This window comes from Mus pahari, chromosome 13 (assembly GCF_900095145.1).
Source record: "Mus pahari chromosome 13, PAHARI_EIJ_v1.1, whole genome shotgun sequence".
In the NCBI taxonomy this organism is placed as follows: domain Eukaryota; kingdom Metazoa; phylum Chordata; class Mammalia; order Rodentia; family Muridae; genus Mus; species Mus pahari.
In genome coordinates, this window is record NC_034602.1 from 34,784,837 (window position 1) to 34,798,661 (window position 13,825).

Below are 13,825 nucleotides of genomic sequence, written 5' to 3' on the forward strand. Positions count from 1 at the left end.
AACTAGGATATCTCATGCTCTGAGCTCCTCCACTCTGCTTAATACGATCAGCATCAAATCATGACTGCGAACTGTTCCTTCACACTTGCAATATCCCCTATTCCACAGGGTCATTTCTCTTTTCAACCTCGGCTCCAGAATCACTGGGAATTACTAAGAGGTAGCTGATGGACTTCTCCACCAGAGCACAGATGACATAGTAGTCATAGCAGCTTTTCCTCACAGATAAAATTCAACCTCTATGGCTTCACAATGAGATTGTGTTCAGGTGTGCACCAGTAATGAACCACTCAACTTAGCACTGCTATTCTAGCAAACAGGATTATTGGGATTCAGTCTCACTTCTAACTGCACTGGCTTTTAAGACATGGGGAAAAAAAATTCTTGTCACTCAAGTTTTAGGGAAACATTTTATAATTTATATATAAAATTTCAGTAAGAAACAATGCAAAATGACAAGAATATCCACCTTACAAGAGTCAAAACAATAAAATAAAACTAAATTAAAAAAAAGACAATGAAAAAAAGACAAAAAAATCATAACCCCAAACAATAAAAACCTACACATAATGAACGTAAATTTTAATTATAAAACAAGAGTATGAACAGAGCATTTAAAATTTCAATCATTTGGCAACTCATCATATCATTGCAAGAAACAGATCCAATCTTAAGAAAACGTTATTTTATGAAAAACTTAAGTCAGACAGTTTGTTCATTACGGGAGTTAAATCATGTTTAAAAAAGAATCTGGCTATAAAACCAGTTTCTATCCTGAAAGAACTGTATAAAACAACATGACATCCTGAAGCTGAAGAGCCTGGAGCAATCAAATCTTCAAGCACTTCTCTTCACTGAACGGACAGTATGGAGGTGGTGGCTGAAGCTTGGGGTGAACACAGATGAAAAGAATGAACCCACAGAGGGTGCCGCCTGCAGTGAAGGATGTGGGTTTACCTGACCAGGTAACTTACATTAACGGGGCTGGCAGGTAGAGCCACAGGGGCAAGGGTAATTGAAAGCCAATCAGTCGCGGCCTTGGACGGAAGCAGCAGAGTCCATTCTTCAGCTAACCTACTTTACTCGGATGCATGCGTGAATTTCTGTCTCCTGCCAGGCTATATGCTGATAGTTACAGAGCACTCGGAGTCCTAGAACTCTTCTACTAATGACTGCATAGCATTTAAAACCCTCTTTTTATTAAAAAAAAAATTAATAAAATAAAATAAACAGATATATAGTAAAGTTCACAGATAAGATTTCTCTGTAAAATAAATAAAGTGTTCATTGATTAGCATCATACATTGAGTAAAATACAGCCTGTTTTTACATGTTTATATATTATACACAGATCCCCACGGGCAGCCTGGTGTCTGATGGGCTGGAAGGATTGCATTCTTCATGTGTCACATTGGAAACCCCAGTTTCTGCTGTTCAAATATACACCTACTTTGCTGAGTTCAGATACAAAGTAAACTTATCTTCCTTTATCTGAAGTGAATGTACATAATACCGTCCATGAACAATGGTTTATAAAGCTGTTTAAAACAGAAAATGAACAAGCTCGCACCTAGGAACTTACAGCACATGCAGATCCTTTTCTTGTTTTAAAAAAACAAAAAGGCCATGGGGCAAGGCTTGTCCATTTTCTTTCCACTGGGTTGTTAGTCAGAAAGCTAGAGCCAGCATTACCGCTTTGCCTTTTTCAGAGGGTTTTCATCTACTTTCTGCTGGCCTCTCGTTCGAGCTCCAGGAGGGCTGACTTCTCTCTTGCGCTTGACAGAAGGGGAGAGCTGTGCCTTTGATCTGTATTGAGCAAAAGTCAAGGTAATGAGGAGAGTTAAAAATCAGCTGCTTCAAACAACTTGGGAGTCTTTAACACAGTACCCAGGAGGGAAACCCCCATAGTCTTTAATACCACAAGTTCTGAAACATCTGGTTCTTCACCAGCAACCTTGAACAGAGCAGCCAGTGCTCTGGAGGAAGCACCCAGAGGCCTGCACTGTGCCAGACCTGCTGCCCTGAAATACTGACGTTGGCCTTGTTAGCATCCTTTCCTACACGTCCTTTCTACTGAACCACACACAGACCCACTGCAAACAACTAGCACAAACATAGCAGGAGTGTAACCCAGCATCTGACAGTCAAATCATGTTTCAGGGCAGTATTAGGGAAGCCAGCTTGCACAGTAGGAAAAGGTTTAGAGAAGCACAGTAACTGATTCAACCATGTCACCATCCTCAGACATATATCGTTTTTGTTGGCTCTCTTCTGCTTCCCAGTGCTTCTCAGCCTTCCTAATGCTGAGACCCTTTAATACAGTTCCTCATGGTGTGGCGACTCCTGACTATAAAAATTATTTAGTTGCTACTTCCTGTAATTTTGCTTCTGTCATGAATCATAATGTAAACACCTGATATGTATGACCTTCAAAGGAACTGCAACCCACAGGTAGAGAACCACTGTTCTAGGACAAAACAATCAGACGACAGTGCATGTGTTTACACAACCAGCCCTCTCCTTTCAGCACTCTGGACTGCAATGCTGTCTAAGCACTGCTATGTTCAAACAAACAATATCATCAGTGTCCACGTTTAACTAGTGATTTTCTTCTTTTTAATCCTTTTTGAGTGTCATGTAGTTAGCCTAGGCAAGCCTTGAACTCTCTATGTAGCACATGACAAGTTGGAACTTCTGATCTTCCACTTCCTAAGTGATGTTACATGCACCCACCATCATGTCCAGTTTATGCAGTGCCAGGGATTCAACCTGGGACTTCTAGGGAAGCACTCTACCAACTGTGCCACACGTTCAATTCTCTTTCTTTCTTTTTTTTCTAGTCATCCTATATGATCCATCTGACCATTTTTTTTTTTTTTTCAACTTCAGTTCAAAAGCCCTCTCGTGAAAAGCCTTCCAGAAGAGCAAACAGCTTCCTTCCTAGGAACTACACAGTGCTTTAGACTTTTAACACAGCACTAGCCACTAGAACTTATCTGCTGTGCCTTTTCAGACTGTAGATTATAGTCAATACTTTCAGCAACATGGTAACAGAAGATGACAGAAAATGCCATGTCACCATACCTATTTAGTTTACTAGTGAGTGCTTTGTCTGTTACGGTAGTGTGAATGTGAGCACCAGTTGTATTGTGAAACATATAACTATCAAAAGTTTGAAAGTTCTAAACACATCATTAAAAAAGACAGTTCTCTGGGCAGTTGCAAAGATTAGACATGTTATCTGGCAATATTTCTAATATCTGCTTGTCATATGGTAAACATGCAGACAATGTTTTATTGATAAATTAAAGGACTGGCACACTAAAGCTTCAGGATACAGAGAAATGCATTTTTTTGCTACAAAGGATGCTTACTACTCCTCTGAAAGTAAAAGCAAACACACTGAGTTGGACGGTGTTGCAGACGATATGGTTCTTATAGGTTACCTAAGAATGAGCTGAGAATGGCTGAGATGTCTGTTAATAATTCATCCCAAGCGGTGTCATGGGAAGCCACTGGCCACACAGAGCTCTAACTCAGTGCAGAGCTGCTGTGCGACAGGAGCCAGTGCTGTGCTGTGGGCTGTTAGCAGGAAGCAGAAGCCTGAGTCAGGCTCCTTCTCTCCTCTTGTGGAAGCTTGCCGGCTGACCAGGCCCAACTCTCAACAGTCACAACTGGAACCTCCACCATGTAATTCCTCTGCACATTTAATTCTGAGAAACATGTATCCATAGTCTGACACTCACATAGAAAATTAGGATAAATACTTCATCTCATCCAATGAGGATGAAATAAGAGAATTTCCTTCCTTCCTAAGGCACACCACAGTGTCTATTAGGATCAAACACTGTAAGAGTATGCATAAACAGTCTTTATATTTGTTGAATCACCTTTTGTTTATGAATGTTACCATACACAAAGAGGAAGACAAGTTCCCAACCTCAAGGAAGAAACTTAACAGTTCAGGGGGAGAAGAACATGAGGCTACCTACACCACTGCCACCTGCCATTCCTAACTGTTTAGTGCTGACTACAGATACAGTAGGAAGGAGATGAGAACAGGCTGTAGCAGATAGGAGGCCCTGAAGGAGAGGACTTAAAGAAAGGAAGGACCTGTCTCACCGAGACAGGCAGAGAGCACCCACTGCCTAAGCACAGAAGAGGCAAAGGAGGAGGACCATGGGAAGCAGAGGTGAACCCAGCTGTGGTGGAAGGTGCAAGTGCAGGTACCTGTTTGAAAATGCTTTTGTTTTGTCACCTCTACAACAGTTTAAACCAGAAGTGACTCTAAGCTGTGACATGCTTCACCACATTGTACAGACTGAACTATGCACTCAGACATGCAATCACTTGGGAAGAAACATGCCTGACTTCCATCTTTGGACATGAGAGTTGGCTAATAAGGTTCACAAGAGTCAAGGACAACTCTGTGTGGCTGGGCCACATGGCAAAGCAACTAAAGACACTTTCATTTTTAAGCCTTCCTATTTCTGGAAACCCATGATCCCCCAAGACAGCTATTTGGTAAAACAGACATCCTTAAGAAAATAGGAAAAGCATTACTTGGGAGTTAAACAACTTAAAGGGCAGGCAGGGACTTACCTTCCTAATGGGGGAGATTTACTAACTTTTTCGTTGGTAGATAACTTCTCTTTTGCTAACTTTAGGCGATTTCTAGGAGAAATTGTTTCTGGGATGCCAAGTTTGGATGTTGCACGTGTAGATGGCTTGCTATGATTCTTTCTGAAACACATTATAGAGACACTGGGCAATGGTAGCACTAGATTCTCTAGTCCGGGGCGCTACTAAAAAGGGAGAGATTTTGCCTGGGCAAGACAGATATGGAGACTCACAGGATCAAAGGGGCTGGGTATCTTGATCATTGCTAGTAAATTGGTGTCAGACAGGACTAAATTCTACCTCCAGGAAACTGTCTTTGCTTTTCCTGTGCATATTTTACCACAATCAAGAAGATGACTCTGAAAAATAGCAAATGTAATGGCTGACAAGGCTAGCAAAGAGCTCATCAAACAGAGCAAGAGGCTAAGGTCACTGAGGGCATCACTCACAGCACTAAATGCTCCAAGTAGTTAGTTATACAAGAAAGAAATCAGATTAAGGGAGAAGCTGACTTTCCAGAGAAAAGGGAGAAAAGGACTTATTTAGTATACAGTATGTATGCAATTCAATTTGAAGTAATTCCCGTTCAGATGCATACTGAGTATCGTATCGGTAAGATCAGCAGAACAACCCTTCTGGAGTTTTGGTCCACACCTGGTGTGGAACATTTGTTTCTTAGAGAAGATATAGATTAGAGAGCAGACACTGATGAGATGTCAAGGAAGCTCAGGACAAGAAGAAGGCCTGGAAACTGCCCTCAAATACTTACGGGAATTATTATGAGGTCCCAAGAGTAGAACTTTAAACATACAGAAGTCATAGGGAGGCTAGCATCTATAGTGCACAGGAAGAGAAGGCCAGGGAAGCAGAGGTTTGTCTGCCCTTGCAGTATGCACAAGAATATAACCGATACAGAGGAGGTGCTGTGGCTCAGGCACCCAAGGTTAGCAATACAAGAGGATCACAAAGCATACATCTGACCCTGAGGACCTGGGAAACCATGAAGAAACCAGAGCCCTGGGACCAACCAACCAATGCCAAGAAATTTAAACCAAACAGAAAAGAGTCTGTGAATAAATCAAACATTCCTAAAGAATTTGACAATACTGGTAACTCAAATGACCATTAACCTATATATTAAATGACTTACTCTTTAAAAAATGTATTTTCCTTATCATAAATGATGCCATACATGTATATAATAAACTTTGGCTATTATTTTGAAAGGCAAGCCTGCTGATAACTTTTAGATATTCTCTGGAAGACAGAAAGTCTAATGAACTTTCTGTAGTTGAGTCCCACTACACTGAAGGAGTCCCAGGATTTTCAGCATAAGAGTCACTCAGTACATAAGGTCCTAGTGGTGCACCCATAGGACATGCTCACTTTCTCTCAAAAGGGCTCATGGCTCAGTCACTTTATTCCTATCACCCATTGCTCCTTTCCAACCCCTCTCTTCCAAAAGCCCAAACATCACACCATTTTAACTTTACTCATGAAAGCTCCTTGATTTTATCTTTTGTATTTTAAATCTTAATCTTTTGAGAAATCAAACCCTGTCACCAGAGGCTAATAATGTCTATGTTTGGAGGGTTTAGAAATGAGTTGATTTTAAATCTTATAAACATGATACTACATTACTATTATTCTATGGTGACAGGTGTTAATGGTAAGACTTACTTTATTTTTTATTTTATTTTTTTGGTTTTTCGAGACAGGGTTTCTCTGTGTAGCCCTGGCTGTCCTGGAACTCACTCTGTAGACCAGGCTGGCCTCAAACTCAGAAATCTGCCTGCCTCTGCCTCCCAAATGCTGGGATTAAAGGCGTGCGCCACCACGCCTGGCAAAACTTTCAAAATAAACATTTCAGTCCTTTTATTTTCATTTTGGAGAATGAAATTATAGAAGATTATGCCAAGACCCACGGTGTATGAATGACACTGAAAATGGAGAAGACTGGTGAATACTAGGGAGATCTGTGCAGCACCACACACACTGTCTCTAACTGTTCAGTGGAGAAGGGACATTGCTGATGTAACAGGTACACCAACATGGAGGGTCTGGGGAGGACTCTGGCTGTATATCTGGCTAAATATACAGCCAGCTTCCTTCCTTCAGAACATTGTCAAACCTAAAATACTTCATTTGATTTCACATATTTCTTCATGACTTAGAAGAAGCAGAGAACTCATGACTTCTTCAAACCCATTTGACCACATATCCAGTTTTCCCCCAGAAGGTTTTGTACCTCTGTCAGGATTTGAGAGCACATACTTTGGGGGGAACATGTTCATCAGGGTCAGCACAGCTGATATCTGTGTGGGGGTCTCTGGGTTCCTTCATGGTTCTCAGCACACACTGTCTGATAGTAGATGCTTAAAAACTGTCTGGAGAGAGCTGACTAATTTCATCAAACATCAGTCAAAGACTCTGAAGTAACCCCAGCAACTGAGACAGAAAAACATTCTCTCTGAGTTGAGACAGTCAAGACGAGAACATGGAAAGAATACGGCTTTGAGAGAGTCCTGTGACACCAAGAGCTGCTTCTAGACAGAGTAGCTGCCGAAGGCCTCTGGAGGCTCCTGGTTGTGCCCATTACCTCTGTGCCTCTGATCTGGTGGCTGATCTTGTGGTGGCTCCCAAGGGCTCCTCCTCCTCCTTCTCCTCCTCCTCCTCCTCCTCTTCCTCTTCCTCTTCTTCCTCTTCCTCATCAGACTCCTCATCTTTTTTGTCCTCCGATGTTTCAGACAGCGATTTCTGGCGTTTTCTTTCTGGCTCTGAGGATTCTGTTCAGACAGAAGGGTAACACCTGGACTACACAATTCCCAAAGACACTTCCAAAGGACAGCCACGGAGTAGAACTTAGGATATTAGCAACTTGGAAGCAGAAGAAGTGGTTTTCCACTTCCTTTTGGTTTCAGTCCTTGCAGTTCACAACTGTTTAGCTTAATCTCAAACACATTTGGGATAGTTTACTTATGCAGTTCACAGCCAGCATTTGCAAAAATTCACATGTGCTCAGAAAAGCATCTGGGATGTGCCATTTCTGGCAGGGATTAGAGCCATTTCACACACATTTATGAAACATTTATTCTAGCTGCACCCAGCTGGATTTTTCTTCATCCAAAAAAGATTGGTTAAAAAGTGTGACTCTGAAATAAGACTCTAATTAACAATATACAGATGTATGTGTTTCTTGGTTTGTTTTTTTTTCCTCTGTTTGTTTTAAGTTGGCCTGCTGTTTTCTAAAGAGAGACAGGGAGGGAAAAGAGTGTGCCAGACTCATACCAGCATCATCTGATGAAGTCAGTGAGCGTTTGGACTTTCTTCCTCTCAGATGCACACTCGCTGCTTTTTCTTCACTATCGTCCTAGAAGCAGCAGCATTAAAGTTGAAAGGGTGGTTAGCTGGGCATTATCAGCTTTATTTATAGAAGATACATTTGATAAACTAGCACTTACATTGCTTGCACTTTTTTCTTGTAGGTTGGCTATTTCTTTATTGGACTCATCTTTAAAAAAAGCAAACCAGAAATTAAATTCCCACAGTAGGTCTAGTCTGTTATCTGTCATCATCCCAATGTTAATACACTATTATATGATTCATTATTTAGGAAAATTTCCCCCAGATTTGGGAATATCAGAAACACCATAATAAAAACTCTTAGGTAGGTGACTACATACAAACATAGAAGGTAGCTCAGTCACAAAGTGCCTGCCTTGAAAGTACGAGGGCCTATCTGAAAGTTCAGAACCCTAGAACACACTGGTGAGGAGTGGGGGATGCCATGGCTCAGGGCCAGCCTGTCTACCCAATGGGCGATTGGAAGCTGATAGGAGACCCTGTCTTGAAGAAGGCAGACAGATTCTTTAAAGTTCGTTCAATGTATAAAGATTTCTTATTGTCTAGATTCAGTATTCTAAATTTAGAATACTATAATAAAATCAGGTTAAAAACCATACTGAAGCAGAAGCCTTCTTCCTCCCTTAACAAAAATAAAAGCCCACCTTCCCAAAGCAAACAAAAAACCCAAACCAAAACAACAAGACAACCTTAGTTTACCAAGAGACAAGAAAAACCCTGACGCAGAATGGAAAGCTCGTATAATTAGGTGTGCAATGCAAACACTGTACATGGCTTCCGTACTTGCTGTATCTCAACGGGCGGACTGCATGATTCCCAAACTGACTGTGTTACCTATTTACACAAACACTGTCACAGTCATCTTTTCTGCATACTGTCAATCCTTTAAACCCACTGATAGTGCTTTCTTTCGTTTAAAAATCCTTAAGCTATGAGATTAAAATGTACAAACTTAAAAATCTGGAAAAGACAGACAAAATAATAAGTAATACTTCTATTAGCCTCCTATCCAGGGGCAACCATTATTAACATTTTGGAATTTTCTCTCTCTTTGGAATGAGGACAAAATACTTGAAATAATTCTATCTTTTACGATCTCAGTCTGTAAGGTGCACAGTTTCTCTTACAAATGATCACTACTCTGAGCTCAGTAGGTTGCTGCCATGAGCAACACAGTAACAGTACCGTACTGCCTTCATAGTGACAGTGCTCCAAAGAGCTACCTGTTCTGTCTTATCTTAGCGAACGCAGCACACCACAGCTTCAATACTGGGCTACATTTATCTCCAGCCTTCACTATTTTCCTTTCTACTGCCTTGTCCTGCAATGACAGTGTCCAAGACTCAACTGCAGACTAAAGAAAAAACAGTAAGTATATATAACTTTCCTTTTAAACCAAAAGTCAACTTATTTCATTGAGAAACAACAAAATTGCAAAATCTTCCTCAGCAGCTAGGCTAGGTTCCCTGCTTAAGTAGGAAAAACATCTTATTTAGAAAACCACTCTTAAAAGTTCTTGCAAATGAACTGTACAACAGCCCCTCCTTAGACCACAGGCAGAGGGATGCTTGGAACATACCTGCTTGACTGACTTTTAGTTTGCCACTAGGTGAAGATTGCTCTACCTAAGTTTAAATGAGCAAAAAATAAGAACAGTTTGTCATTATCATACAGTAAGACAACCAGTACATTTTAAGGTCTTTATTACATAATCAGAATAATGGGGATCTATTTCCTGTGGCTAGTGAAACAGAGCTAGCAAGTGTGGATGCTCATGCTTCTGACCAATCTCTAACACATGACTCTTCCTGACCACCTTGGTACATCTCTGGAGAATGAATGCCACAGTGGTGAATTAGGTTCAAAGTTGTCGCTTTCCCTGGGGTCAGTCAGCTATTTCACATGTGGTTCTCTGCTTCTGCAGCCTTATAGTACTATGAGAAGCACTCTGGTGCTACAGTACTGTACTATTTCACAATCCAAGGAAGTGGAGGATTCCATGATTACGAGTCACAGGTCTGGGAGTATGTGGCAAAGCTAATATCTAAATCAAAAGTGATGTTTTCTAAGCCACTGCTCATTGCCATTGAAGTACATGGAATGAAATCCTCATATAATGATTTCACTGCGTAGGACTCCAGAGTCAAAGAGATAAAGTAGCAGTACTGGGAAATGGCTGAGTTAATAATGTGCCTGCTCAGCCGGGCCTGGTGGCGCACGCCTTTAATCCCAGCACTTGGGAGGCAGAGGCAGGCGGATTTCTGAGTTCAAGGCCAGCCTGGTCTAAGAGTGAGTTCCAGGACAGCCAGGGCTACACAGAGAAACCCTGTCTCGAAAAAAAAAAAAAAAAAACAAACAAGCAAAAAAAAACAAAAAAAACAAAAAAAAAAATAAAAAAAAATAAGGAAATAAAAAAAGGGCTGGTGAGATGGCTCAGTGGGTAAGAGCACCCGACTGCTCTTCCGAAGGTCCGGGGTTCAAATCCCAGCAACCACATGGTGGCTCACAGCCATCTGCAACAAGATCTTCTGGAGTGTCTGAAGACAGCTACAGTGTACTTACATATAATAAATTTAAAAAAAAAAATCTTTAAAAAAGACACTCAATTTAAAAAAAAAAAAAATAATGTGCCTGCTCCATAAATACGAACGTCTCTGTTGAGATCCTCCCACCCATGTAAAAAGCCAGGTGTATGGACTGGCTAGCTTTGTGTCAACTTGACACAGGCTGGAGCTACCACAGAGAAAGGAGCTTTGGTTGGGGAAATGCCTCCATGAGATCCAGCTGTGGGATATTTTCTCAATTAGTGATCAATGGAGGGAAGAGCCCCTTGTGGGTGGTGCCACCCCTGGGCTGGTAGTCTTGGGTTCTATAAGAGAGCAGGCTGAGTAAGCCAGGGGAAGCAAGCCAGTAAAGAACATCTCTCCATGGCCTCTGCATCAGCTCCTGCTTCCTGACCTGCTTGAGTTCTAGTCCTGACTTCCTTGGTGATGAACAGCAGTGTGGAAGTGTAAGCTGAATAAACCCTTTCCTCCCCAACTTGCTTCTTGGTCATGATGTTTGGTCAGGACTAGAAACCCTGAGTAAGACAGTGCAGAAATGCACATTTGTAACCAAGAGTTGGTGGGAGAGATGGGTGGATTCCACTGGTCAGCCAAACTGTTTACATCATGAATTACAGGTTAACTGAGAGACCCTGCTTCAAAAACCAAGATGGAGAGTTAAAAGGAAGACATCTGATATTGGCCTCTGGCTTTCATGTGTACATTCACACATGTGTGCTCCCACATGAACTCGTACACATACTATACCCACACCCACACAAAGGGCAATGATGGGTCCCCTGCACTAAAATTAGTGCATACTGAGTACAAACACAATTCAAGAGAAAATCATAAGGCAGCAAAAGCCCTAAGTAGCTTCCCTTGAAAAATTTCCACTTTAAATCACATAAAACAGTTAATTTCTTTCTGTATCTTAACCAAGGCTCTTTAACTTTAGACAACTGTACTCCTAGGGATGGATGGGATCAGCTCACGAACAGCTATCAGAACTGTCCATAGGAAAATACTACGAATCGAGGCATTATCTGAGTGGGTAGCCACATTTTAAGAAAGTCTTTTGAAGTATTTAAACAATACAAAGTAGTTTACAACACAAGCTGTTCACAGGCCAAGAGCAAATATTTGAATATTTCTTTTCCCATCTCTTATAATTACTTACAGTGGTAATGTCAGTCTCTGTTTTGGAGTCTTCTACTAAAAAGATAAAGTAAAATTTACTTAGAAGATCAATTTAGAAAGCTCTTGTGTATAACTTGAAGATGTGCCTAATACCTACTTGACTTAAAGGCTGTTTCTGCAGGGTATTTGCGAGGCCTTCCTCTTCTCCTTTTAATAATTATTGGCTGATCATCCTAAGAGGGAAATGAGGGAAAAAAATTCCCCATCAATAAAAGAATAATTCACTCTCTGTTGAATCAATTCAGCGCTCCCTTAATAATAGGAATGAAGCCCAGCTTAGGTGCAATGTTAAGAGTTGTATTTCTTCTTACTCTAAGTAGGTAGGCCCCTTGCTTACTGAGTACTGACAGTCCTATGAATCCAGAGTCCCACACAAGAAACAAATGCTTAGCGAGTGTTGTCCCAGACAAGAACTACATCTGGGGTTCAGTTTAAGCTACTTGTGATCAAATGCTATCTCCTACCAAAAACAAAACAAAAAAATCTAGTAAATTTCTCACAAGAAACCATTAAAGAGTTGGTAAACTAGCAATGGCTGCTTTGGGATTTAGAGGTCTGTCTCAGGCCACTATCATTCTCTGTTGCAGAAGCTAACTGTCAACTTGAATGGGCAGACATGGCTGGCATGGAGAAGCTGCAACCTCCTGGAAGCCACAACTGTGCCTCACCGAGCTAGGTCTCCTTGGGCCCTCCTGCAGCTGTTCCCATTTCCTTCTGCAGCGATAAGCTGCAAGGCCAGGAACCTGACACTGCCCCTGGCAAAATGTTGGACTGATCCTATCTAATGATGACATAAATAGGTTTTACCAAGCAAACAAAATTAATCAGAATGACATTAATAAAGCATACTGTTTAAAAGTGTCCTACTACATTAAAAACAGCCCAAAAAGTACTTATGAAAAACTCACGAAGAGGCACATGACATATTGGAAGTTATTTTGAGAGAATATATATGAAAAGCAGTTCTCACCTCCTGTGACTTGATGTTGCCATCATCTTCATTTGGCTCAGTCTTTTCACCTGTACCCTCACTGCTGCTAAATTCATCTGAGGAAAAGGCAGAGCTAAGTGCTATGCTGGTGACCAGGTAAGCATTCATCATACTTCAGAATATCAACTCAATTCCAGACACACATAAACACATGCATACTTCATTTGCATAATTTCCATAATTAAACCAATACACCCAACTAAGAATACATTTTGAGAAGAGGATGAAACTTAAAAATAATCACCAACTTTACAAATGTGAGCGTAAGGCTCTGTGCTATATGGAGGGAGCAAATGGGCAGGAGGATGCTCCAGCAGGTGAAGCTTGGTGCAAGGTGTGGTGCTGGGTGGCCTGGGCCCTGGCATCCCGCAGAGGGCTCACCCTCACCTCTGTCTTCCAGGCCAGTGCTGCTGTTTGTCTTTGAAGTAACTGAGGACAATTCCTCCACATCTCTAGAGTTCTCTTCCTGTAGAGAAGTTGAACAAGACCAGTGGTTTCATTTTCAAATTTAACTCTGTATCCATTCACACTTCCCTGAGTTCCTCTCAATAACAATTTCCTATTTGACACTTAGAATCCTATTTGACATTTAGAATAGTTTGATAAATGTTTTTTAAAAATATAACCATTATTGCAGTTACTGGAACTGTTAAAAGAAGATAACAAAAACTGAAGGCAGAAAACCAGTAAAGCAGACTAAGATACAAAATACCAAGGTTAGGTTTAGTTTTATTTTCTTCCTACAAAATGTACTTTGTCCATTTAAGAGAAACTCCAAAGGAAGAAATACTACAAATTGCATTTCTTTATGGAGTGGCAGAGGAGAGGGGTATAGGGAATGAGAAAGAGGGAATATGTCAAAAAAGATATCTGGGGATTTAGTTGAACGAATTTAGAGGAGTAACCTCTAGCAGGTAAATTATTCATCAGTAGCTGAAGAAAGTTTTGTGCTCAAAATGTCAAGTGAACCCTGAAAGCTAGAGTAACAACTAGGCTAGCAAGACATGCCCACAGGTGCACCCACTTTCTGATTAAAGTCCCACTCTGCAAAATGAAACTCATACTTGGAACTATTTGCTGGACCAAGAACTTGTGACTCGAGCAAACC

General features: G+C 41.0%; 1 protein-coding gene across 7 annotated transcripts in view; it reads right to left on the minus strand.

Annotated features, from left to right (window-relative positions):
* Nucleotides 1-567: 567 nt before the first annotated feature.
* Nucleotides 568-13,825, minus strand: part of Bod1l1 (biorientation of chromosomes in cell division 1 like 1) — a 57,041-nt gene continuing 43,783 nt past the window's right edge. For 5 of the 7 annotated variants that reach the window (XM_029545038.1, XM_029545037.1, XM_029545036.1 and 2 more), the window contains 10 exons: nucleotides 13,105-13,183; nucleotides 12,697-12,773; nucleotides 11,824-11,899; nucleotides 11,707-11,741; nucleotides 9,563-9,608; nucleotides 8,082-8,131; nucleotides 7,909-7,990; nucleotides 7,220-7,406; nucleotides 4,603-4,743; nucleotides 568-1,806 (listed from right to left, as the gene is read on the minus strand). In XM_029545038.1, the coding sequence (XP_029400898.1) occupies nucleotides 1,689-1,806; nucleotides 4,603-4,743; nucleotides 7,220-7,406; nucleotides 7,909-7,990; nucleotides 8,082-8,131; nucleotides 9,563-9,608; nucleotides 11,707-11,741; nucleotides 11,824-11,899; nucleotides 12,697-12,773; nucleotides 13,105-13,183 (891 nt within the window). In that variant the 3' untranslated portion in view covers nucleotides 568-1,688. The remainder of the gene's footprint in view (nucleotides 1,807-4,602; nucleotides 4,744-7,219; nucleotides 7,407-7,908; nucleotides 7,991-8,081; nucleotides 8,132-9,562; nucleotides 9,609-11,706; nucleotides 11,742-11,823; nucleotides 11,900-12,696; nucleotides 12,774-13,104; nucleotides 13,184-13,825) is intronic. The other 2 variants (XM_021210382.2, XM_029545035.1) reach the window with 1 other exon arrangement.